Raw genomic sequence first — 25554 nt, forward strand, 5'->3', positions numbered from 1 at the left:
AGCAGACCTTTTACCAATGGAGCCATCTCCCTATCACTTGATCTGTCTTTATGTATTACGTGTACCTCTTCTTAGGAGACTCCCTTGAGAAGGTCTTTTGGGGATTTGGTTCTCATTTTCAGCTTCTACTCATTGCTTTGTTTATTAGTTGGTGTAGAATGGACTGCTTCACCATCACCCAGCAGTTATCTTAGTCTTCGGAGTGGACATGGGGAGTAGACGGGATGCTGTCTTCTCAGTACTTTGAGAAAGAGGTGATAACACATGAAATGGCTAGTATTCATGTTTTTTTTTTCTTAATAGGCCTGAATTTTTAACAGCAAGTGGAAGCTTTATTTGCTTCAACTGGATGCTTGCACAAAGCTGTAAATAGTAACAGAGATTAGCATTCTATGACAAGCCAAACACTGTCACTGTTTCCGCACAGGTGCGCCAGGGATCGTGTAGCCTTGGGAAGCCCAACGGTGTCCTGCAGTAGAGACCTTCCATGTCCAGTGTATTTTCCTTATTCAGTGACCGCAACATGTCTCTGACATGCTGGGTCTTCCAGTAAGCAGGGTTAAGAACGGTTTCAATCATTAACACTATTTAAGTTATTTTTGTTCTCATAGTTTCTGACTAAGTGGCATGTGTCCTTAGTCATGTGATAGAGTTTAGAAGTACTGGTCAAATCTAATTTCTTGGTATGAGGCATCTTGCCGTGACTTGCAGAATTCCCAACTCCATGTTAGTTATAGCAGTGGTATAAAAATCAAATCCAACCCCTCAGCTATACCTGCAAACAGCTTTTGGTGTAAAATGTAGGTGTGCCCTCTGATTGTTTTGTTGTTCTGGCTTTTGGTAGCCTGAGGTATAGGATCATAAGTGTGCAAAACTCCAAGAAGACTCAGGGAATGGTGAGCATGTGACTAGGTCTAAGTGTGTAAGTTGACTCATACACTGTTGTGACTGAGTATCCGGAGTGGTTGTTTACTTGGAAGCCCGGTGCATGCCCAGTAGGTTGTCTGTTCCCTGAAGAAAGACAATATTGTTGCTTGTCACTGTGCTGTCTGCATGGAGGCTAGGACCTAGAAGAGAGCAGATGTTTTGCTGCTGGTTGTGAAGGACCCCGTGAGACCTCGGGGTTCTAGTTACTTCCCCGACAAGATTCTACTGCAAGTGTCCGCTGTCCTGTGCTTCCTCATGTTGGGAGAACTGGAAGTCAGAATTTTCCGGTTAAAATTACTGTCTGGGTTGGTTCCTCCTCTCTGAGTAAAGCCAAACGTCTCTGCAAAATACTAATTTTTAAATGTCAGTTTGCTCTACTGAATTATCCTTTTCCAGTGCCGTCACAAATTCCTGAGATGGTCAGCTTCCAAAGAGAAAAGTTTCACTTGGGTGCGCTGGTTTGTTGCGTTCGCTCCGCATCTGATCTACCTTGTTGCGTCTGGGTCTCCAGCAAGGCAGCGGGGTATCATGGTGGGGAAGCTGTGCGGCAGAGCGAAGCTCTCCTCCCTTCAAGGTTACCATAAAGTAAAAAAGACTTGGAAAGGCAGCATCCATCCACTTGGCCCCTTTAGCACAGCCCCCCTCCCCAGTTTCTAGACCACCCACGGGGCCCTATATTGAATGGGCTCCACATACCAATAGCTCCGGCTGGGGTGTGAAGCCTTTAACGCGTTTCAGTGACATTTCAGATCCAAACTATAACAGTCATTCACGTTGTATACCATTCCCGTCTTTGACTTAATTGGCCCATCTGTCGATCACTGCTCCTGCTGTGCCTTTGAGTCTCAGGGCTTTGCTTGTCTTAACAGCTGAAAGTTTGTGCCTTTGACAGACAACTCCCTGTTCCTGCCTCCTCCAGCCCCTGGTAACCCGCAGCCTGTGTGAGACTTGCCAGGATGGCCCCTTCGCCCTCCTCCGTTTTCTGTTTGTACTCCGCTTCTCACTTGGAGTTCTTGACTTTTCAGAGTGCCCGCAGTATTATAGTTAGCTTCAGCTGTCAATTTGGCACAAACCTAAAGTCACTCGGAACCTCAACTAAAAGACTGAACAGACCATGCTGGGCTGTGGCCCTGTCTGTGAGGCATTTTGACTCCTAATTGAGGGCAGGAGGGCCCCGCCCACTGAGGGTGGTGCTATCTCCTGGCAGGTGGACCTGGGATGCAAAGGAAGCAGGCAGTCGACTTCAGGTCCTGCCTTGAGCTCCTGCCTTGCTCCCTTCGTGACGGACTGTAACCAAATAAATCCTTTCCTCCCCAAGTTGCTGTTGGTCAGTATTTAGTCACAGCAACAGAAAGCCAACAAGAACAGGGGAGGAACGGGAGCAGGGAGGGAAGGGCTGTGCTCTGACGGGAGGCAGCTCAGAGCACGGTTGTGCTGTGTGAGGGTCCCCATCACTAATGGCTTGTCTCTGCTTACAGTGCCACCGTCTGTGAAAGCAGGCAGAGCTCAGCTCTGGGGATCCGCTCTGGGAGTCTCCAGAGTGAAGACTGGTTTTAGCACCTTTGTCAGGCTCGATTTGTTTCAAGGAGGAGATTTGGAAAGTTGGAAAACCCTAGGAAAATGAACTAGTCTAGCAATTGGAGACACAATGGAAAAAGATAGTCACCGGAGGAATTTGAGAGGCTTGGTTTCAGTGTCTCCCCGTCTAGAATGTTCGTATCCATATGGACTTACCCATTTGCTAAAACATCAGAGAGACTCCTATAAAGTTTCCTCTCTTTTTTTTCCCCCCCAAGGAATTCTTGACAGCATCTTGGAAAGTTAAAGTTATAAATATTATAAATGGTATGGTAGATAATGTTGCCAAGTCGCAAGAAAGAGCTGGGCAAGGCAGCAGAGCAGGAAGGAAAACAGGCGGACATGGGGCCGTGCGCCACACCCGGCCCATTCCCACTTTCTCAGGCTCTGCCGTTTCGAGCCCACTCTGATAGATAAGCTCTCTCTGGCTCTAAAGCAGCTTCCATACCTGATGACAGTGGCTGGGGCCTGAGAGTAGAGCTTAAGTTGACTTTTTTTTTTTTTTTAGGTTAATAAATTAACTGGGCATGGTGATTTATGCCTATAATCCAACATGCACACACACACACTGTTAATCAGTTAGAAACATAAAAGACTCTAAAAAGAAAGAAAACAAAACAATAATAACAACTTAAAAGGGATTAGTAAGGACTGGAGAGATGACTCAGCAGTTAAGAGCACTGGCTATTCTTCCAGAGAACCCAGGTTCAGTTCCCAACACCCACATGGCAGCTCACAACTGTCCGTAATTTCAGATCCAGGGCACCTGATACCCTCGTGCAGGTAAAACACCAATGCACATACATTAAAAAACGGGGGGGGGGGGACTAGTCACTTGTGTTGTGACAGGTGATTGTGCATCTTTGATAAACCTGGGCTTTCAGTTTTCATATACGGTGCATCGATTGTCTTGATTACAGGCTATCTGTCATCTCAGACACGAATGTTTCCTCGAGTCCGGCTACTGTGCTTACAATAGTGTTGACTCTTGTCAGCTTCTCTGGGATAGAAGACCGGAACTTGTCCCTCCCATCTGGCCATGGCTTTGTGCACACTAACCTCTTGAGAAGCAGAATGACAAACCATCCAGGCAGGCAGCAGCCGGCCGATCTGCAAGGTCAGGCCCAGGTGCTCCCAGTGTTTATCTGTCTAGGAAATGATGGACAATCAAGGTGTGAGCCCTTCACGTCTGAAGCCTCCTTCTCAAATAGAAAACTCTGTGTGAGCTCTTCTGGGGTTACACGGACAGAGGTGGTAGGAAACGAAGCGCGGCTGGCAGAGCAGGCACTTGGCACGTCCCCTTACATGTACATCAAAGACTGCTCCTAGGTGCCCAGTGTTTAAGAGGGCATGTCCCCAGAGTGTATATAGTTTGTCTTTTTTTTTTGAGTTGATAGTCTTCTTCTTTTATTTAGGTATCTTTATAAACAGGCATAGAAATGTCCCTTGCCTTGCGTGTCTTGCTTGGGTCCTTGGGAACCCTGAGAAAGAATGAGGAGAAGACAGACATACAAATGCATACATACACAGGAAGGCAGGGGTCTGGAGGGCTGTGTGCATGCTTATAAAGTATCATTAAATTGTGTATCATGTTCAGCGTGTGGAGGAGGGGTTGAGCAGTCTCAGGCTGCAAACATCCCAGAGAAGAAAGCTGCAGTTGCTATTCGTACACACTGATCAGTCATTTGTAAGCACTTGGACTTTGGCAGGGAGGCTTGGCCTTCCTGAGCCTGATCCATATGAGGACCAGCTTTCCCAGCGTCCCATGAGTCTGAGGCTGAGTTCTTAGCATGGCCATTCCCATGTCAACAGATACACATTCACTCAAGACTTGGTTCCCTCAGAGCTTTCTCTGCTCCCTACAGAAATGAGGACAGGTTGTCAGAGGAGCATGGTAACCTTTAGGTAGGAAACATTCCTTTAACCTGGAATCAGATGCTGAAGGCTGCTTCTGTGCCTCCTCATCTGCCTTCTAGTCCATAATCCCTAGAACTTCGTGTGGAGGCTATGGCTGGAGCCATACTCAACACAGAATAGCCCATCCCCAGGCTCTGCTGGGAAGGGTGTGGCTGCAGTTGCCTCGGTGATGGAAAGGTCCTGCCTTCCTTCATTCCCCACCTCTGCCTCTTCCTTGGGCCTTAACACACTTTCCTCTTCATCCCTTCAGTCAGTGAGTGCTACGTTCTGACTGTGTAGTGATCCCTCTCAGGGCCGCCAGTAAATTACTGGTGTGTGTGTGTGTGTATGTGTGTGTGTGAATTCAGGTGTCATGTGCACAGTGCACGTGTGGAGAGCACAGCTATGAGGAGCTGGTCTCCTTCCACTGTGGGATCCAGAGCTGAAACTCAAGTCGTCGGACTGTATAGCAGAGGCACCCTGAACTGCTGAGCCATCTTGGCAGCCCAGTGATGGCTAGTTTTGATGGCAAGTAGCACCATCAGGAATGAGGAGTGCTCTCTCTCCTCTGTCTCTGTCTCTCTGTCTCTCTCTCTTTCTCTCTGTCTCTGTCTGTCTCTCATGCACACAAGATATCATTTGAGCTGATACATAAATTTTAGACGTCACACTGCTTTTTGAGTAACAGAGTTTGCATGTTCAAACCTAGCCTTGCCTAGGGCCTGGGTGGGTATCTTGTGATTTTTTTTTTTTAATAATAACATGATATGGCCTGGCTTGACCCTGATGCAGTAGCTCCTTGGCGTCTTCTGGAGTGGAGAGCCCCAAGGGGCACAGTGAGAAGCTTGTGTGGACTTAGTATGGCCAAGGTACCATTCTGCCAGGAGCGTCAAGCTCCAGGAGAGGCAGACATCTTTGCTTGCGTTCGGCATTTTCATGCACTGTGCGCTAAGCTCCGCTGGTATTCGGAGAACGGTGTTGCCATGACAACTGCTACAACAGATGGTATTTGATCACTGTCTAAGCTGCAGAGGAGACAGACAGCAGTCCTCCCTCGGAGGCTTGCGTGTTTGTTAGCAGGAGACCCAGGCAGGTTTTGATCAGACCTGAAACAAGAGCTTTATCATTTGTTTCTCACTACATCCCCTAGGCTGTCCTGGAACTTGCTGTATAGACCAGGCCAGCCTTGAACTCACAGACATGCCCTTGCTTCTGCCTCTTGAGTGCTGGTCTACAGGATGGACTTCTGAGTATGGAGACAGACTTACACACACAGCTGTGGAAGCTGTCTTGTAAACCTGCACTCTTCAGGTCGGAGGTGATGACAGACAGTGAGAAAGGCCTGCTCGGGGTGGAGGCTGCGGTACATTTGGCTCCAAACAGTGAGATTCTGGGGGAGGCATTCTGGCCTTCATCTGTTCCTTTATCCTGCCCCATTCTTCAGATATTCACCTTCCATGTCGAGGCCGCATGGTGGCTCCTCTGTTGGGCTTCCAACCTCAGCTGATGCTGCCCACCAGAGCAAGCGCTTGACCCATCTCCATGGCAACAATTACAAAAGCCTTCTCACCCGGCCCCGGCCCCGGCCTCTACAGGCAATACTGGAATGTCAGACTTCACACAGATTTGTTTTCTTTCAGCTAATTTTGGAAAGTAGTTTATATTGGCCGCACCGTGCTAATGAACAATTCTGGTCCTATTTACATACTTTTCTTGTTAAGAGTCTCCTCTCCCTGTCTCCTCTGCTCACACTGGGTGTCTGGATCACACATGAGCCTCTCTAGAGATGGCACGAGGGCATCTTTGCCCTGTAATGAGCCCTGAGATGCTGCCGGGGTGGGGCAGTGGCTCGCAGGCAGCCGCTGAGCTGGGTGCATCACCGGAGCTGGAGCTGTATTTGGAGGAAAACCTTAAGGTACCTTGTAATCACGAGAGGACCGGGATCAAAGCGGTAGGCCCTGCTTCTGATCTCATTCCAGATGAAGCCAGCGGTTACAATCCAGGCCTGATCCCTGCCTGCTCCCCAGCCTCACTGTGTTCCTGGGGTGCAGATGAAAAGAGTGAGGGTCCCAGCCTCCTTGTCAGGAGTGATTTCTAGCCCCAGAAGAACGTGATTAGAGAGTGGATTTGTGAGTTGAGGAATTTTTTTCTTAGCTGCTCTTTTGCAGAGTTCAGGGCATTGAGGACAGATTCAGTGTACTTGTGGGTGACCTTTACACTATGGCCCAGTTTTTAATTTTTTTTTTTTAATCAGATGTTTTCTGGGAGTACAGTTCACTCTTCTGAATGTTGTCCCTTGGGATTTCTTTGTGCCCTAATGCTTCCTGCTCACCTAAGGAAAGAAGTTTCAGATGCTTCCCCAATTCATGTGCTTTGGGGGAAGCCAGGGTGGGCGTGGAATGGCTCTGGACCCCCAAGAGGGAAGGTTGGGTGACTGCAGGTCCCTGAGCCAGACAGGAGGGTTTCCTGGGTGCAGTTCCCCAGCCCTTTAACCTGGGTGATCCTGGCCAAAAGCCTGGCCTTAGTTTTCTCGTCTCACTTTCCCCGTCATGTGGCCCTGACTAAAATCGGTGGCATCCAGAGACTGGAGCCCAGCACCTGACAGGTACAAGCGAGGCTGACTGGCTGAGGACTCTCAGCCTCAGTACTGTTGGTGTTCTGACTGGGTAACCCTGCCTCAGAGAGGGCAGTCCTGTCATTGGCCTCAACCTACTAACTAGATGGCTGTTGATACCCCACCTGCATTATGGCATCCCTAAGATGTGGCCCATACAGCATCGTCTTCTCTTCTACCCTTTCTCCCCACCCAGTGAAGGAATGGGGATGAAACCATGCAAATCTGTGAAAGAATGATAGGCCTTCAAAAACTAAGGAGAGAGTGCCTATTTATAGTGGTGGCCTACGTAGACTTAGTCATTCTTCTCATAGACTTAATGCTATAAGGAATTCCAGCAGATAGCCGATTGACATATGGTAAGGCTAGCTTTGCAAGAAGAGCCAGCCATGTGCTGCACATGATGTGTGTGCACTGAGTGTTCTATAGATGTGAGGAGTACCTGTGTTGCCTGATCCTTGGAGAGAGAGCTCTGTAGAAGTGCAGTGTTGTAGAGTGAGTGCCTTTCTAAAGTACCCCCGCCTTCCTGTAGTTTCACCTTGTTTTCCTAGTACCGAAGTATTTTGCCTTATTCCATGACCCTTTCTAGGGTAAGCGTTAACTGTACCACTTTTAATTTTGGCATTAGCAAAAATTCAGTGATAAACAGCTTTTCCCTTTCTGTTTTCCCACTCGGATATAATTACCTAAGTGTCTCTCATCAGCCTCATGCAAGATAAAGATCTTTTACTAAAGAAGTGGTATTATCAGGACTGGAGAGCGAGGGGGAGGGGACGTGGGGAGAGTCGGAGGGAAATGGGATGGATGAGAAGAGATGGAAATTATAAATAGATAAAAGAAGTAGTATTATAGAAAAGGGCATGTGGAAGTATGTGGGTATACAGCACTTCTATTTGGTTTTTAAGATTTATTGTATTTTTTATATTATGATTATTGACCTGCATATATGCATGGACACCATATGTGTTCCTACTGTCAACAAAAGCAGGAAGAAGCAAGATCTCTTGGAGCTAGAGTTTCTGACAGTTGTGAGCTGCCATGTGGGTGCTGAGAACCGAACTCAGGTTCGCTGGAAGAGTGTTCTGTCTCTCCAGTTCTTGTGAGTCTTTTAAGACGGGAGCTCATCTAGCCCAGGTAGGCCTTCAACCTCCAGTTCTCCTGCCTCTTCCTCCCAGGCACTCGGATTATAGAAGTGTGTCATAATACTCAACAAATTCCATACTTTCATCGTGGTTCCAAAGGGATAGTGGCTTGGGCTGGAGGAGGTTGTACGTACCTGCAGTAACCAGCCACTCCAAAGACAGGCAGGAGGCTTGTTTAAGGGGTTCAAGTTTATCCTGGGCCACATAGTGAGAACCTCTCTTTAAATAAATACGTGTGTGTATGTGTGTGTGTGTGTGTGTGTGTATACATACATATAAAACAGTGCTTCTTTGTGGGTCCGCAGCTTCCCATTAAGTGTTTTGCTCTATAGATATCAGAAACAAGTCTTCACGGGCAGTATTTTCTCTGATGAGTATTATTGTCTCTTACAAGCAGGGTTTTGTAATAGGGTAAAGCAGTTTTGGGAAATGTAATTATTCTTGTACTTACAAATGGGAGCAGATTGCTCCCTCACATCATGTGCCAGGGTAAGGCAGTGATTTCTTCCTCTCTCCCTGCTCTCCCCTCCCCTTCAAGATGGTAGGCCCTGGTGGCCTCATGACTATACATCAGCGGAGTGCCTGGTGAGAGCCTTCAGGGTTGGCTGACTGTCCGGAAGGAGAGGGAACCTGAATTTTTTTCAAAAAAAAAAAAAAAGTTCTTGGAGAGAGTCCCTTCGAGCTGGGGTCTGTGTGGGCTCTCCTAAGATGTCACAGTGTCAATCAGGTGTCCCAGAGCCTATTAAGTAGCTAAATAGCGAGAGCCGCCATCGCTTTGAGACCACGATACAGCATGGGATGTGTTGGACATTCTGGTACACTCCGGAATCCAAGGCCTCGGGAGGTGGATGAAGCTCTGCCAATGGGTGGAGGAGGAAAGGACTGGAAGAGTGGCCACAAACACAGAGCCGAGTTGTCTTCAGATTAGAGATATTGAGCACTCCAGCTGGCTGTGGCTGTGGGCCCGCCTGTTAAGACATTGCCTGAGAATCGGGAGAAGGGCAATCAATGTATTGGTTGTGAAAGGCAGTCCTTTGTTCGTTTAGAATAAACTCCGCGGAGTAGATATTGGTTGGAGTGCACACAAACCTTGAAGGTGTCTGGGAAATCCTGCTGCAGGAGTTAAGTGCAAATTCTCTTTTGTTTGTTTGTTTGTTTGGTTTTTTGAGACAGGGTTTCTTTGTGTAACCTTGACTGTTCTGGAACTAACTGTGTAAACCAGGCTGGCCTCCAACTCAAAGATTCACCTGCCTCTGCCTCCTGAGTGTTGGGATTAGAGGTGTGCCTCACAACTGCCAGACCTTTTTTTTTTTTTTTTTTTTTTTTCCTGTAGTGCAAATTCTATGAAGTTTAGAGATAGCTATATCTGGTCAAAAGTGGTTTCTTTTACTTTTGGTCACCAGAGACAGTCATCAAGTCAGAATATTCTCCTTTAAAACAAAAAGCAATTAGCCCTGACAGCTGAAGTCAAACCAGACCTTTGGGAATGACCTAATTGCTTTTTGTTCAAGGTCTGTCATCGATGTGCCTTTGGCCTTGGTGTCAACACTAGCACACAGGGGCAGCCTCCCAGACTCTGGCCGGTGGCTCTATCCTTGCCACTGAGAGGACAAAGGACGGCGGTACCCCAGAGGTCATGGGTCTCTGTGGTCACCTGCAGCGCCTGTCAGGCCGAGAATTTTGTGGGTAAACACTGATTCCTGCTGAAACTGCCACCCACCATTTGGACACTTGGCTGCCTGCATCTTTTCTGACTGGAAACGGGTGGGTTTAGGGTGTCTCCATCAGTTCCATCCCCACCTCTGTGTTACTGGCAACTGCTCCGGTTCTAAGGCTCACACTGTGGGGACATTGATCAGGATGAGAGATCTCATTCCACCCTGGTTATTTTTGGCATCTGTAAGCCATCCAAGACCTCGACTTCTGGCACCGTGTGGTGGGGATATTAAGTAACCGCTTCCTGTGAGTACAGACACCGCTTTGAGGGTCCTAACCTCCGTTTATCTCATTGGCTGTTTTGAGTGCATTCTGCCTTGCTGTTGGTTCCTAATGAGCGTGTCTGGAGATAGCTGAATGTGTATTCAATGTGTCCTGTGTTTTTTTTTCCCCCCTTCTAGATTGAAAACATAGATGCCTGCTTGAATTTCCTGGCAGCTAAGGGAATCAACACCCAGGGGCTGTCTGCAGAAGGTGAGTCAGAGCCCACGCCTTTTCTTCATTAGCAATGCCCACCTGTTACCTAACAAGTAATTGCTGCGGTCAAGACCAGGGGTGCTGGCGGGCTGTCCTGGTTGGGTGCCCTTTCAGACGGAGTTGAGGATGTTAACTTTCTGACAACTCACCGATCAGTCCAAGAATGCAGCCCGGTGTGCACGCCACGTCTGCATGCCACAGAGGGTGTGGGAGGAGAGAAGGAGCTTGCTGCTCCAGTTGGAGAAGTGCCTGCTTGAGCAATGCTGGTTCCCACTCCTGTAGTGCAGCAGGTTCTCCACCAGGCCCTGGGTGTGGGAAAGAGAACGTGCAACCACAGGACAAGGTTCAACCGTCCAGCACCCAGGGGAGCTGATTAGCCTTGAGTGGTAGCGCCTTGACCTTGCTTTTGAGGACACGGAGAGCAAGGCTTGTGAACACGCTGCCACATTTTCACCTCCTGATTAGCTTTTAATTAACCTGGATTTGGCGGCTCATTAGCACCAATGGTGTCTGCTAGAGGTTTGTTGTCAGGTGGGGTCATGGTCTGGAGTGGGCCGGCCAAGATTATCTGCCTCCTCAGGCAGCACCTCCACCTGGAATCGGCACAGCCCTCAGTCTCTGTCTCTGTTTCGTCTTTCGTCTTTCCCTCCCTCCCTCCCTCCCTCCTCCCCTTCCCCCTGTTTGTAAACACAGGCAGCTGCCAGCTCTGAAGCTGCCATAGGCCAGGCATCTTCCCAACCTCATTAGGCTGCATCTGCCTCCGGTTTTCCCCGGAACAGGTAGAGCAGTTGGGGCGTTTCAGTCACTCCTCCTAGCATAGCAGGAGTGTGCGCTGAAAAGATGTAGGGGAGCATTGGCCCTGGGAGTTGGGGTGGGGCTGAGGGGAGCAGTGAGGCCGGAGTCCACATATGGAGCAGGTAAGTTTGCAGACCTCGTCGGTTCTACATGGGACTATGTCTTGTTTCTGCCAAGAGGTGAAAGATTGGATCTTCTGGCTGTGTTTCTGAACTCTTGTCTCCTCCATGTTGGAGGTGGGTGGCCTAAATGGCTTCTGGGCATAGTGTGCCTCTGCCTGGACTGTGTCAGAAAGGGGTTGGCATTCTCCTTTTGCTAAGCCTGGCCTTGGGCAGGCATGGCCACCGTGTTCCATGAGTCTCGGGAGTAACTTGGCCAAGCTTAATCTCCGGATTTACAGAAGGATTCCTAGAGGATTGCCCTACCTGGGTGTTGGCCTCCTCTCTGTGGACTTTGTGTTCATTGCTGAGACCTTCAGGGTTCAGCAGCAGACTCAAATTCAGTGAACAGGATCTTCCCCTGTGCTATTCCTGTGCTGGCCAGTAGGTGGCAGAACATGTTCCTCTTAGTGTCTGGGAATGGTGTGGGCTTCTGTCCTCCCAGGAGAGCATCTGCAGGGACTTCTACAGAGTTGTGCTCTACAGCAAGGCATCAGTGAGATGCTGACCATGCAGTCTCGCCTCCTCCCTTAGACCTGGAGGTGATTCCTGGCCACTTACCAGCTGTCTATTGTCTGTCTGTCTGCTTCGTTTGTCCTCCTATCTGCCCTTCTTTGTACTTCTAAGGTATAGGACAAATGTCAACCATGCTCTGGAGGACTTATCTGCATTGGCTCCTGTTCTCATGGCAGAAGCTGGAGTCTATGGGACTCGTGGTTTACTGATGGAGAAACTGGCTGAGAGCTGTTCTGAGTGGGGCTGGAGACATGGCTCGGGGAGGGGGGTGAAGTTCTGCTTTGTGTGAGCTTGAAGACATGAGCTGAAGCTCACAGAACCCATGTATAAAACTGGCCGTGGCATACCATCCTTGCCTAGAAATGTAGAACTTAGTGTTGAGAAAGATAGAGGATGGTGACAGCAGGATCCCTGGGGTTCTCTGACCAGATAGCCAGTCGGTAAGCTTCAGGTCCAATGATGTTGAGAGGCCCAGGTAGCCATTCGGTAAGCTTCAGGTCCAATGATGATGGGAGGCTCTGTCTCAAAAAACAAGATGAAGAGAGATGGAAGAAGACACCAGAGGTTGATCTGTGGCCTCTACAGTGGCTTCTACATCTCTGCCTCCCCCACCGTGCATCTGGACACACACGTGTGTACACAGACATACACACCACATACACACAGGTTCATATACACAGAGAGATTGTGAATGACATCTCTGGTAGGTGCCTCTTCATCCTGGCAAAGCCAGAGACACAACCCTGTCTAACCCTGTCTCTGAAAAGGCCCCCAGGCTGCCCAAGCAGGGCATTGGCCTTTGTTAGCTGCATTGGACACCGCTTCCTCAGGCACAGCTCCTTGTTGTCATAAGCAACTTGCAGACCCAGGTACCCGGTGAATTCCCGGGATGCCCAGCCATCAATGAAATACACCTCATTCTTGATCTCTGCTTCTTTACCACATGGGAGGATGGATGGACTTGGGGCCAGGAACAACAAAGCCCAGGTATCCTCCGAAAGACCACCCTTACTCCCTAGGACAGGTTGTCAGGTATGACAGGTGGAGTCTGGAAGGAGGACGGAGCAGGGCAGATCTTGAACATCACCCTGGGGCAGGGCAGGCTTAAACTGGCAGACTCTGGCACATCTCCAAGAGCAAAGAGATGGGCCTGGGCCTCAAGGGCACCGAGAGTGCAGGAGGCGTGGGCCGGATACCCACTCAGACCAGCAACACCACTGTGGACTATGGCTGCAGCCACTGCTCCAGGCACCCGCCGTCTGGGCCTGGAACAAAGGCTCAGTGTGGCTCTCTCTAAAGGCGGGTTGGGGCAGGCCTGCACTACCACGGCACGGCAGGACAGGTGCACAGGGCCCGCCGGTTCCTGTGCCAGCTGTAATCACTGGGAAAGGGTGGGGAATGCATCTGTGGGGCTTTCCAGCTGCCAGCGTGCTGCCTCTGAGGAGGCTCCTCAGGCTCTCGATTAGCTTCAAAAGGAAAACAAAACAAAAAACATTAAAGCTGCATCATTTTTTAAACATTTCTGACGACTTTCTGGCATTACAGGTGACCGTAAGCAGGGACAGAAGCAAGCGGGAGGCCCAGGACTCAGTGGTCACGGGCAGTTCTGCTAGGTGACTCCTGAAGGAGCGTGTGCATTTAAAGTGACATCATTGCCAACCTGCTCCTCCTCTTATCTTGGGTGGGGCTGCAGGAAGTCTCTCTGGACCCTAGGGGTGCAGGGAACAGGTGGAGTGTGTTTGTATACCAGCATCACCCAGTGGCAGCTTCTGTCCCCACGGGTCTCCATGGGTTCTGCTTCTGTGCTTTCGTCTCACCTTCCCCACAGATAGTGCCATTGCTGGGACACAGGGCCACCAGAGTGGGTGGTTGAGGGGTCCAACCAAAGCAGTCATGCAGTCAGCTCCTCTGCCAGAGCAATGCCACAGACCCACAGGGCAGACGGGATTTAGATGAGAGTCTCACAGTTGCCATATGCAGTAGCCTCCCCCTTATGCTTTGACTCAGAGGTTCGAGGTCATCTTTGGTTATTGAGATCAAGGCCAGACTGGGCTACAGGAAATTTTGTCTCAAAAACAAAACAAAACGAAACACAACCAACCTTTGCCTTAGCCGTCTTACCTGTTGTCCGCTTGTAACATCTCTGTATCCGACCATATTAGTACAAACCAGTGGGAACAAAGGGGTCAGGCAGAAAGCAGAGAAGGTGTGTGTCTTGACAGTAGTGACCGTCACTACAACTGGACGGTCTGTGCCATTTGCCCTTCCATTGGGAGGAGGGTGGCCCAAGAAAAGAAAGCAAGTACTTAACTTGTCCGTGGTCTCCCTGGGCCAGGGGCGTCACTCTGGGTGTTCCTGTTCTTAACCTGGGTTAGAAATCTAGGTGGACTTGCCAGATCCCATGCAGAATGAGGATCCCTTCTTGGGAAATGTCAGCATTCCTGTGGGCTTAGGGGTATTGTTTCTAGACTTCCTCTGTGGAGCTGGCTCGCCAGGCAAATACCATTTGGAAATGTGGGCAGAGCACAATTCTAGCTATTTGGGATGCTGTCTGTTGCAGACCACCCATGGGTTAGGCTATGTGGCTTTGAGAGCTTTCAACTCTGTTGAGTTCTTTGTGATACAGAAACAAAATCCGACATTTCATCAACTGGGGAGTAGATAAGCAAAATATGGTATGCCCATATAGTGATGTACTATGCAGCACCGTAAAGCCCATGCCTGTTCTAATGTGGTTGGATAAAGCCTTATGCTAAGGGCTGGTGGTGTAGCCCAGTGGCAGAAGGCTTGCCTCGCATGTGTGGGGCCCTAGATTCAACCCCCAGTACTATAAAAAGAAAGCTAGAAAAGCAACAACGGCAAAACATATGCTAAGTAAAAGAAGCCAAATGCAAATGACTACAAATTGTGTGATTTACATGAAATGTCTTGAAAAGGCAAATCTATAGAGACAGCAGATTCATGGGTGTCCAGGAGGTTCAGAACGTATTGCCACTGAGTGCAAGAAATTGCACCAGTGGAAATGTTCTAATATTATAGCTGATTAAATTCACTAGCAATCATTGAATTGTATACTTAACTGTATGTATACAAGGTGTGTAATACCTCAGTCTATTTGAAGAACCAGAAAGAAAGCCACCGTTGAATCCTGTCCACTGTGAGGTGACCTGTGATGATCTTTGTGTGGCCCTCAGAGAAAGCAGGGCGAGCACACTTCTCTCAGGCTTCCCTTGGGTAGAAAGCCGTGAGAGGTGGCTGAGGTGGCTGCAGGGAGACGGCCTGTGTTTTCTGAGCTCAGAGGTGTGCTCCAGCAGATGTTGGTGTGCTTGGTTTCTCATTCACTCTCTTCACACCTCACACCTTCCCCAGGGGAAGGTGCATGGAGACGTCCTTACTGTGTGAGAGAAGGGATGGGGTCTCTGAGACTTATGACACAAAGCCTTTGAGTTCTGAACTGCAGAGATTCAACCCCCCCGGGGTTGGCTTCTGAGTACATGATCTTTATAATAAAAATGCCAAGAAAAAGAGTTGTGTATGCTGGAGCAGTACCGTGACCTCTGACAGCTGGAAACGCTTTAGAGGAAAGGGAAGCACTTATGAGCAGCAAATGACTTGATGGCCACCGTACGTAGGGAATGGACATGCCCCCTACTGCAGCAGGCAGATTCTGAGCCCTTGGACATGCTGAGGTCTTTGGATTTTATTTTATTTATTTTATTTTTAGCTTTTCTTGTTTTCCCTTTTTTGTTTTTCTTGTGTGGTTTTTTTTTTTTTTTAAAGTGTTAAGGAATGTTGGACACACCAGGAGAATGAAGAATACTTATGCCCACCAGCTACCTTAATAAATAAAACATTATCTGGTCTGTTTTTAAATTCACCCCATGTGATGGGCATGCAAGGAAGCCAAGCCACACAGCGTTAGGAAGACCAGCCCTTGAGCTAGAAAAAGCCTGGATTCAAGTTCCACCTCCAAGCTTATTGGAGACATCCCAGTGCCTTTCTGAGCTTTAGTTTCCCCTTAAGTAACAGAGCGGATGATAGTACCCCTGTGCCAGGGTCAGAATGATGGACACCGTGCACCTGTGACCTGCTGGGGACACACACTAGGCAGTCATAAAGCTTCTGATCCCAAACTACACCATCCTGATAACTGGGAATGGCACAAGAATAGATTTGACGTAGTCTCATCTCCAAGAATAGCTGCCATCTCTCTAATGAATTCATGTTTCAAGAGGAGTTTGTCTGCTTGCTGCAAGCTCCTTCATAGGTGCTCATCTGAATGCCCACACAGGGTTGACTCCCGAGTTTCGGCCCTCACTCAGGTCTCTGTTCACCTGATGACCAAAGGTGCATTGTTTCCGTTGTTGGCTTCAGTTTTCCCACGGCTGAGGTCGCTGAGTCACCCTCCCCTCCCCCAAACTCAAGTCTGTGGTACTCATGTACTTTATAAGGACATTTGGGGACCTTTGGTTTTCTTGGGCCGGGGAAGGAAGCAGCTGAAGGACTGAAGCCGAGCTACACAGTTAGGGAACGTACCCTCATCTCTGGCACCGTCTCTGCTGTCTGCACTGTACGGGATAGTTCCTAAGCAATGGCTGGGTATCCCAATTGGACTAGGCGAGCCCTACCTTTCAGCTGTCATTGTGGCATAATCAAGAAAGAGCCCCATGTATCAATATCATAGTTTGGGGCTGGAGAGATGGCTTCGCAGGTAAAAGCATTTGTCCTCCAATTGCCTGAGGCCTACGTGATGGGAGGTGAGCACTGACTTTCTCAAGTTGCCCTCTGTGACTTCCATGGGTCTGCCGTGGCGTCCCCTTCTTCCTTGTGCATTCAAAGGAAACTGCAGATTAAAAATAAATTATAGTGAAGAGGCATCTCAGTGGCGGAAAGCACTGACTGCTCTTGCAAGGGACCTGGATTCAGTTAACTGTAACTCCAGTCCCAGGAGATCCAACACCCTCTGCTGCAGGCTAAAGGCCCAGAGGCTTTGAGTCTTACAACATGAAAACACACATATAAAAATACAGAAATACAGTGCACATACATTGATGTGCCTTACTCATAGAATAAGCCTTTAATAACTAAAGCTTCGAAAAGTCATCACCAAGAGAGGCATCACCAGTGCAGCATGAAGCTGGAGCTGTTTGGTTATTGGGTGGGGGATATTCTGGGACTGTGGTCTTCCTGCAACCCAAAGAGTGGTGGAGATCGTCGTTGTTCACAGTGAATCTTGATGCAGACGCCCTCGTTGGCTCTATGAGGACAGCTCTGTGTGGTGGGGCTGGCTTTGGAAGCATTATTGCCTTTCCTCGAAGGCCAGAGAGATGCTATGACTTGCATGTGACTACCATGCTTGAGCATGGTAGGCTGGAGTCTGCAGGTGCAGGCTTTGTAAATACCGTGTTTCCCCTGGCAGCCTTCACAGAACCTGCTAGCCTTCAAAGTGTGGCAGGAAGACCGGATTCCAGAAGTGTGTGTTGTCAATTCCTTCACAGCCTGGAGAAAGGGATGCTTCAGCAAAACAAAGGCTTTGTCCCTTTGGGAGAGGGGTTACCCAACAGGCCCAAAGCCCTGGCCAGCTGCCCTACCTTCTTTGGAGGGAACAGGCCTTCTCCTGAAGGCATATATTACTTCCCTTTGCTCATTCTTCTCTGCAGGGGACCTCAGAGGAAGCCCTGTGCCTTCCTGGGCAAGTTTCCTGAGCCAGGGCTCAGCCAGAGGCCTGCACTCCCCATGAAAGCATGTCTGCTGACTCCCACCTCTCTCACACAAAGTCCCTAAAACCTCCCTGGCCTTGCTTTGGGCTAGCTCTCTCATTCACCCAGCCAGCAGGAGGTCATGGGGAATATCACCTCTCTGGGTTTCCTTCCCTTGATGTCTCTCTTCCTCATGGTCCTATCATACTCCCTTGGGGGTCAGTGTAGCCTGTGGCCATTGGCAGCTGATGTTAAAAATGCTACATAAAAGTATGGATGCTTCTGTATGGAATAAATATTTTATTCCTTGCCACAGCTCTTTAGGCATGCCTTTAGGCAAATGAATTTTAATATCTGAAAAGTACTGTCTGGGGTGTAAAATTCTCCTCACTCTGTTCAAATTTATATTGCTACAGAAAGTAGTTCACATGAACCCTTACAGGAGCTGGTTCCTACGCTCTTGACCCATGCTCAACCTGAATTAGAGCTACGGATTCAAAGGACAAGAGTTGAGCCATGAATTTAAAAAGAAGATGACTGGGTAAAGGAGAGAGGATCTGGCGGCAGTGATGGCCACTTGGCATGCTCTGTATGGCTCGAGGCTCAGAATGTGAACTTGGCACATCAAGCTCGATCATAGTGTCTCTGCTAGCGCCAGAGAGCCGTCCGGATCCAGAGCCTTGCCCAGATCACAGGCTCAGTCTTGAGGAGGACGCTCATTCTTTTCACTGATATTCTTACTGAGAAGTTCCTCCTGGCCCTTGCCAGCCAGCCAGTTCTGACTTGCCTGGGACATCTACTGCAACCCCGTGGGAGACTAAACTAATTTCTTTGTGGTGTAGGAGTGTTCTGAGTGGACCTCCAAGAGTTGAACTCAGGTGGGGCTGAAGAAGCCCACTGGATGAAGGAAGAAGCTTTATTTTGTTTCTGTTGTCTGTGCAAAGGCGGTCCTTCACAGCCATTCTAAAACTACATTACATAGTAAGCAAGAAACTTAAATTTTATTTATGAAAACATCAAGCAGATTGATTGTGCTAAGTCATTTCCAGTTGAGACAGGGAGGGCATATTGCCTACAAAATTAGGTGTTCCTTAAACATTTAAAATTTCATGGTAGTTTCAACCATGCAGTCAATTTGACAAGGTTTTTCTCTTTCCTACTTTTGTGCCTCTGGTGACGAGACTCTCTCTATTTGTCTTGCAGAGATCAGGAATGGAAACCTCAAGGCCATCCTAGGCCTCTTCTTCAGCCTTTCCCGATACAAGCAGCAGCAGCAGCAGCAGCCCCAGAAACAGCCCCTGTCATCATCCCCTCTGCCACCTGCCGGGTCTCAGGTGGCCGGAGCGCCTTCCCAGTGCCAGGCTGGCGTTCCTCAGCAACCGGGGCTGGCCATTCCCCAAGCCTCGTGCCAGCCTCTCCAGCCAGCTTCACACCTGCAGGCAAAAACACAAGCGGAAATGCAGTCCAGGTGGGCTCCGTGCGGGGATGGGTGGCGCTGCTGATCTCCAGGTGTCCTTCACCCTGGCCGTGTAGGGTAGCCTGTGTGGTCAGTGGTTTTCATTTGTGAGGAACTAGCATGGCTTCCCTATGCCAGGCGGGGATGTGTGCTCTTACAGTTCAGAATGGCCAGCAGTCAGTGCTATTACCTACCCTTATCAAAACTGGCCTGAAATACATTCATACACACGCACGCACGCACACATGCATGCGTATTCTTAAGGCTTTAAGTCATTGCAAACATGGATGTCAAGTCCCTTTGGTGTTGACCTACATACAAGCCAAGAGTTCAGAGACAGGTGAAAGGTCATTAAAGGTCGGTTCACTTAATGAATGCAAAAGTTCTATGTTAACACATGACCCCCCCCCCCCTTTGCCACAGGAGAAGTAGAGGCAGTGCCTAAGAAAAAGTGGCAGGTGGCAGTAGCGGAAGAGACAGCTGCCTTCCCAAGGGGAGCAAGCCGTATTCTATTGAGACCAGTGACCACAGAAGTGCCTGGATCCTGTTAAACTTAGACAGTGGGAGCAGGTCCGTCCCCTTCCCTGCAGGGTAGGGGGCCACTGTTTCCAGAGGGCCCCTTGCCTGCCACTCACACTGGCCACAGAAGGGAGCAAAGTGGAGTTTAGATTAGTTACCTTCTTTGCTTCAGTGAGAATAAGCGTGCAAATTCCTAAGCCATTCTGTATAAGATCACCCACAAGCCGTTTGCTTTCGTGGCAGAAGAAGCAAAAACAAAACAACAAAAAACCAAGACACTGATGGGTTAGACTGAAAAGCTCTTGACTTAGGAGAAAGTTCTGCAGAAATGCCTGTTATAACTGTTTTCTTTGACTCTGCCAGTCTTTAGCGGTAAAGCCAGTAGCCATGATTTGATTGGTTACTTGATTTCATTGAATGTGTGCTGAAAAACTGGATGCTCCACAGCACGAGTCCAGAAGACTTCTTGAACTCCTCGGACCTTTTAACACCTGCTAGCCACAAACCAAGCCCAGAGCTGCCTGACCCCCAGCTCCCTTGGAATCACAGCTGTGTTTCCCCCACGAAAAGTGCAGTTTCCCAACTGGCAGGTTATTACAGCCAGGAGTTATGGGTCTAATGTAAACGAGACCCCCTAATTAATTATCTAATTATCCAACTGGTGTTATGGACATTTGTGAAATGGGAGAGTCGTGTAGACTAGCAATGAGAGAGGAGGGGAGACAGTTAAGCAGCCAGGCACTGTGCTCTTTCCTGGAGGGATGCCTGACCGGGCACTGTCCCCTGGCTGGAGGCTCCCTGGTGGCCTTGGGTGATTTGTTTGATGAGTACATCATTCCCACACCGCCTTCTTTCTGCATGGGCTCCTTCCCTGAGATGCTCACTAGAACTACAGTGCAGGGAGAGGTTCTGTGGGGAGTGGAGAGCGCATCACAGCTGAGTTGTTAGCACTGTCCTTGCATGTCTGCTCGGGACCCTGGATCTGCCAGGATGCTCTCCTTGATCTGCTTAGTGCAAAACCTTCTATGTGCCAGATACTGTTAGTCATCCGGGAGTCAGAGATGAGTGATAGCCACGGTGCCTTCTCTCTGCATGTCCTTGGAGGAGGCTACACGTCAAGCATATGAACAGGGAGGAAGATGGGAGAAGCAGTGTGCCTACAGGAAGATGGTGGGACTCAGGGTTGATAGCTCGGGTTGGCTGGATGGGAAGGCCCCTCCGAGAACATGGCACCTAGTGGAGAGATGAATGAAAAGAAGCCAGCCGCTCAAACCTCAACTGCGGAGATCTGGCAGAGGGAGCAGCTCGCGCGGAGGCTCTGTGGTGGGAGCGAGCTTGGCATGGCAGAATGAGGAGAGATGGAGCTGGAAGGTTGCCTGCAAGGAGAGAAGGCAGCAGCACCCTTCCTCATGGGGGACAGTTGTGTGGTGATGCGGCCAGAGTCAGGCTGAAAGGGAGCAGTTTGGACTCTGTTCTAAGGTTCCAGGAGGCTCAGGGTTTAATTGGATTTGCATTTTTTTTTAAAAAAAAAATCTCTTTGGTAAATGAGCTTGTGAAGGGAGCAAGAGTAAGATGGAGGACTTTGCAGTCTAGGCGGCGTGAGTGACTCGGAACATGATGGTCTGAGGCAGACGGAGAGGGACCCTGAAGTGTATGTTAGAGGCTGAGCCAAGAGGCCTACAAACAGATTCACTGTCTAGAGCAGGGGAAAGAGGAGAACGTCCAGACAGTAAAGACAGATTTGTAGGTTGTGAGGAAAGCAACTTGCTGCTAATGAACACTTGACCTCAAGAACAGCCAGAGCAGTAAAATTCATTCACTCCATCTACAAAAGCGTTCTTGCCATAATTCCACTGCTTTCCGTCCCTACACAGTGGTGGCATGGATTCGGATTGAGTGCTTAGGTCCTCATCCACCCCACCCCCCCATCCTACCAGGCTTGATTACTTCTGAACGTGGGTGATCTCATCTGCTGTGCATTGCTGCTCTCCACTTGGGCTTTCAAAGGAATCTCGCCAAGCTCTGGACATAGGATATCCCACACTAACACTCTGGCTATGGACTGAAGGGTGAAAAAATTACATCACCGACTGGCTTCCATTGTGTCAGTAGCCCCACATTCTGTCTTTGGTAGCCACAGCCCCAAAGAGTAACCATTTGAACCCCTGGTTATTAGTGTCAGGTGCTGGTGGGAGCCCTTGAGATGCCAATCTGCTCTGGTGTTTTGTTAGAACTCTTTAAGATGCAAGCATGCCCATTAAGAAAACATCTAGGCTCAACGTGTCCTGGGATAACAAACACCAAATTCGGCGGCTCTCTAGGAAGCTGCCCAGTACTCCTCAAGTACATCTGAGACATTGGCGTGAGGATGTCAGAGCAGCCATGGAGTGCCTCATCACTTCCTAGTCGCATCACGACTGGGCGCTTGATCCATAGCTCACCACAAGAAGTTTCCTACAGTATAGAATCTCGGGAAAGAGCACATTTCCTAAGCCTTACTCTTTCTGTGTGTGTCTGCCTTGAATACAACCCATATTCCATTAATTAGGAAACATCCAAAAGTTGCTGGGTTTCCTTTTTCTCACCATTCCCACCTCCCCCTCACTTTCCAAGAACAGTTCCCCACCACAGGCTTTTTTGGGAATATAGTGTAGGAAAAATGGATGTCGGAATGATAATGGTCGCTGCTTCAGGCTAGGAGACAGCTCTGTGGTAGAGCATTTGCCATCCCTGGTACCCTAACCTTCATCTAAGGAGACATAAGAAGGATGAACAACACAAAATAGCTGTAAATTGTTCTTGATTAAATATGACCGAGAGAGACCCTGTCTTGGCGGGGGAGGAGAGAGAGCCTTGGTGTGTACACATTTATGGGGCATTTGCCTTTACACTCAGCGAATAAACTTTTCAAATAAAAATACATCAGTGCTTTAGAAAGTCGCTTTATACATTATAAATGCTCTGTACTTTAAGTGTTGCACTGCTGTAAGTGGGTGTAAAGACAGAAAGGAAGAGCTGAGACAGGAGGATTGCCACAAATTCTAGGCCAGCCCAAAATATCTAATGAGAGTGATTATAAGACCAGCCTCTGCTTCAATGTGAGACCCTGTGGCAGAAAAATCAAATCAAACAAACACAAAGTATAAAGAAAGCGTGTAGTTGAGTGAAGGCAGAGAAGATATTTAATATGGTATGGAAGGAAGGGCGCATCACCAATGTCCTGAGACAAATCTTTTGTTTTACAGTTAGGGAGATTAAACCTAGGGCCTTACATGTATTGGGCAAGTACTCCGCTACTGAACCATATCCCCAGCTTTATTTTTTTTCTTTTTATTTTAAAACAAGGTCTTACTAAATTGCCAAGGCTTGCCTTGAACTCACTCTGGAGCCCAGGCAGATCTTGAACATGCCATCTGTGGTGGTTTGTGCCATTTTAGCTGGTTATACACTTACTCTCTGAAACCGGGAGCCTCAGTAAGCTTCTATCAGTTGTCTTGGTCATGGTGTCTCTGTAGAGTAATAAAAAAGTAACAAAAACACCCTCCATCCTCCTGCCTCAACCTCCTGAGTAACTGAGATTGCAAGTCTAGGTTTTAGATAATCTTGACTGTAATTTCTTCACATTGTAAATGGATCAAGTCTCTGAAGCGAGCCCTAGGGGGGACACTGTGTTTAGTGAATCATAAACAGAGGACCAGCCCAGGTACCTTCCTCTCGGTGTGTCGAAAGGGTCTTCTCTCCTCACTCGTCTTTTCCTTCCTACCCTGCAGTGCATCATCCAAGGACTCATCTCAAAGCAAAATCATCCGCTTCACTCTGGGTCAGAAAAAGATCTCTAGGTTAGCAGTCCTCTGTGTTCTACAAAGCATGGTTTCATCCCAGCCCACTCTTCCCCTTTCCTCCTCGCTGGCTGAGTTCCCTTTTGATTTCCTTCCCTGCTCTGTGTCTCTTGTTACCTAAACCCAAACATGCTTTGGCTAATGATTCAGCTTGGGGAGTTCCAAAAGTGGCCTTGGTTGGGAATGTGTTTATGTGTGTAAGAGGTGGGTGTGTGTGTGTGTGTGTGTGTCTGAGACTGGTTCCAGCTGGATGCTTCTCACTGTATTGATTTCACCTCATTACCAGGATCCCATTCATAGGAGGAGGTGAGTTTCCAGGTAGTTATATAGTGATTTTACAATGAATGGCATTTGCTCCCTGCTTCATCCCAGCCCTAATCTGCATCTCCTTCCTGTGTGCTGTGCTTTGGCTATGGTCATTGTTGCTCAATTACTAACTGGGGGTAGGTTTCGTTGTGAGCTGTGATCTGAAATGTGAATTCAGAACTGGAGGCTGTCATGTTCTGTCTTTGTTTCTGGATTCTCCAGCCCACCATGGGGAAGTTGTCTCAGTTTCTTGGAAAAAACAAAAATAAAAAACCCAAACTAGTTTGCGGGCATCCTGTCTTGAATCCTGTGATGCATGCTTGGGTGTGGGAAAACCAGGTATATTGTGACATCTACAGACTGATTTCATCCTTACAGCCTCCAAGAGGTAACGAGGTAGGTCATGTTAATAGCCCGTTTTACAGTCATAGAAACTGAAGGTTCACAAGGGGGATCCCAAGCTCCCAGGCTACAGGGAAGATGGAAGAGAACCCAGGTTGTTTTGCCCCAGAACCCTTAGGCCAAGCTGCCCTTTCTTCCTCTTGCATTCTGCTGTTGTGTAGTTGCTGACCCTTTTCTGTCAAACCTTCAGCCACTGACTCAGCCTTGTCCTTCACACTGTGCCTGTGGCCCCTGAGAGAAGCCCTGGGATGACCTGTGCCATGTTTATTTCCCAAGGAACTGTGTCCTGAAGGTGAAGGAAAAGCCGCCAGTTCATTTCATCCATGTATACATAGGTCTGTGACCAGCTGCCAGCTGTCCCCTCTGCTAGGCTCGAGAAAACTTCTATAATCCGTTTCTTTTTCCGGAAATCTGGTGTGGGGCAAGACCCAACCCGAGAGCAACCAGCCCAGTGAGGGAGAAACTGCATGGCACCATGTTTTGGTACACTGTGTATGCATGTTACCCGTGCAGTATTCCCCCTAGGAAGAAGAGGAGGCTGCAGCAGGAGCGGATGGATGCTTCTGTTCCAGCAGGCTCATCCCACCGAATTGCAACGTCATGGGAATGCATGTACACATGAAAGGCAAGGAGAGCCTGGAGGAACCTGTGTCTTCCTACAAAGCCCAGGGCTCTGCCCCAAGAGATAAGAGGATAGGAACTGACTGGGAAGCTGTGTAATTGGAAACACATGCCTGCCCCTCTGTGGCACAGACACTGGAGGGAGGTAGCAGGGAGAGCGGAAGAGCTGAAGACAAGGGTGCAGCTACAAAGCCTGAGCCTGCCAGGAACAGAGCTCCCAGCTTCCCCCTCAGTCAAGGCTTGGCTTCCTTTCGAGTAGTTACATCCCTCATCAAGAGAGTTTGGAGTGTATTTTGTCTCTGCTGAGGCTGTACTTCTGGACTCCCCTCTTCCCAGCTACCCCGAGTATCATTATCAGGACCGTGGCTTATTAAGTCCCGGTAAGGACAGCAGAAACCTCTGGTTGGCAGGAGAGGCACCTCCACTCTTCTAACCTGCCCAGAACTCTGGAGACAGGTCTCTTGTTGATGTGTAAACGCTGCTGGGATTCCTGCCAGGACCAAGAATCTTGATGGAGACCAGAGATGTTGGGCAGAACAAGAAGCTCGCCCTTGAACGTGAACCTCAAGCATCTCTGCTGACTACTGTGTCCTCCCTCCCTCACATCACCGGTAGAATCACGGGCATTTACTGTGCTTTGCCTGCTGGAGGCGACACAAAGGTTTAGCCACCTCTTAGCATTACCTGGGTAAATGATGTCATCTCTAGGCACAGGTCGTATGTCTACCTTGCTTCACACTTGTAAAAGGCTCTCACTGTTTTGGAGTATCATTGGTACGCGGTCAGTTGCAGATGCATGGGTGATGTTGGTCTTTGGGATGAGCTAGGTAAGACAGCCAGGCAGAGCGGATTCCTGAACAGCCGTCTTGGGGAGTGGAATCAAATTAGTGGGA

At 48.8% G+C, this 25554-nt stretch overlaps 1 protein-coding gene across 6 annotated transcripts in view; it reads left to right on the plus strand.

Moving 5' to 3' along the window:
* Nav2 (neuron navigator 2) overlaps nucleotides 1–25554 on the plus strand; it is a 356673-nt gene that overhangs the window by 137091 nt on the left and 194028 nt on the right. For 4 of the 6 annotated variants that reach the window (XR_015736368.1, XM_087901386.1, XM_087901385.1 and 1 more), the window contains exons 4-6: nucleotides 10275–10347; nucleotides 18722–18986; nucleotides 23264–23332. Coding sequence is in view for 5 of the 6 variants with exons in the window: in XM_087901386.1 (XP_087757512.1) it covers nucleotides 10275–10347; nucleotides 18722–18986; nucleotides 23264–23332 (407 nt within the window). In the remaining variant the exon portion in view is untranslated. The remainder of the gene's footprint in view (nucleotides 1–10274; nucleotides 10348–18721; nucleotides 18987–23263; nucleotides 23333–25554) is intronic. The other 2 variants (XM_087901387.1, XM_087901388.1) reach the window with 1 other exon arrangement.

Source organism: Myodes glareolus, chromosome 24 (genome assembly GCF_982192425.1).
Source record: "Myodes glareolus chromosome 24, mMyoGla1.1, whole genome shotgun sequence".
In the NCBI taxonomy this organism is placed as follows: domain Eukaryota; kingdom Metazoa; phylum Chordata; class Mammalia; order Rodentia; family Cricetidae; genus Myodes; species Myodes glareolus.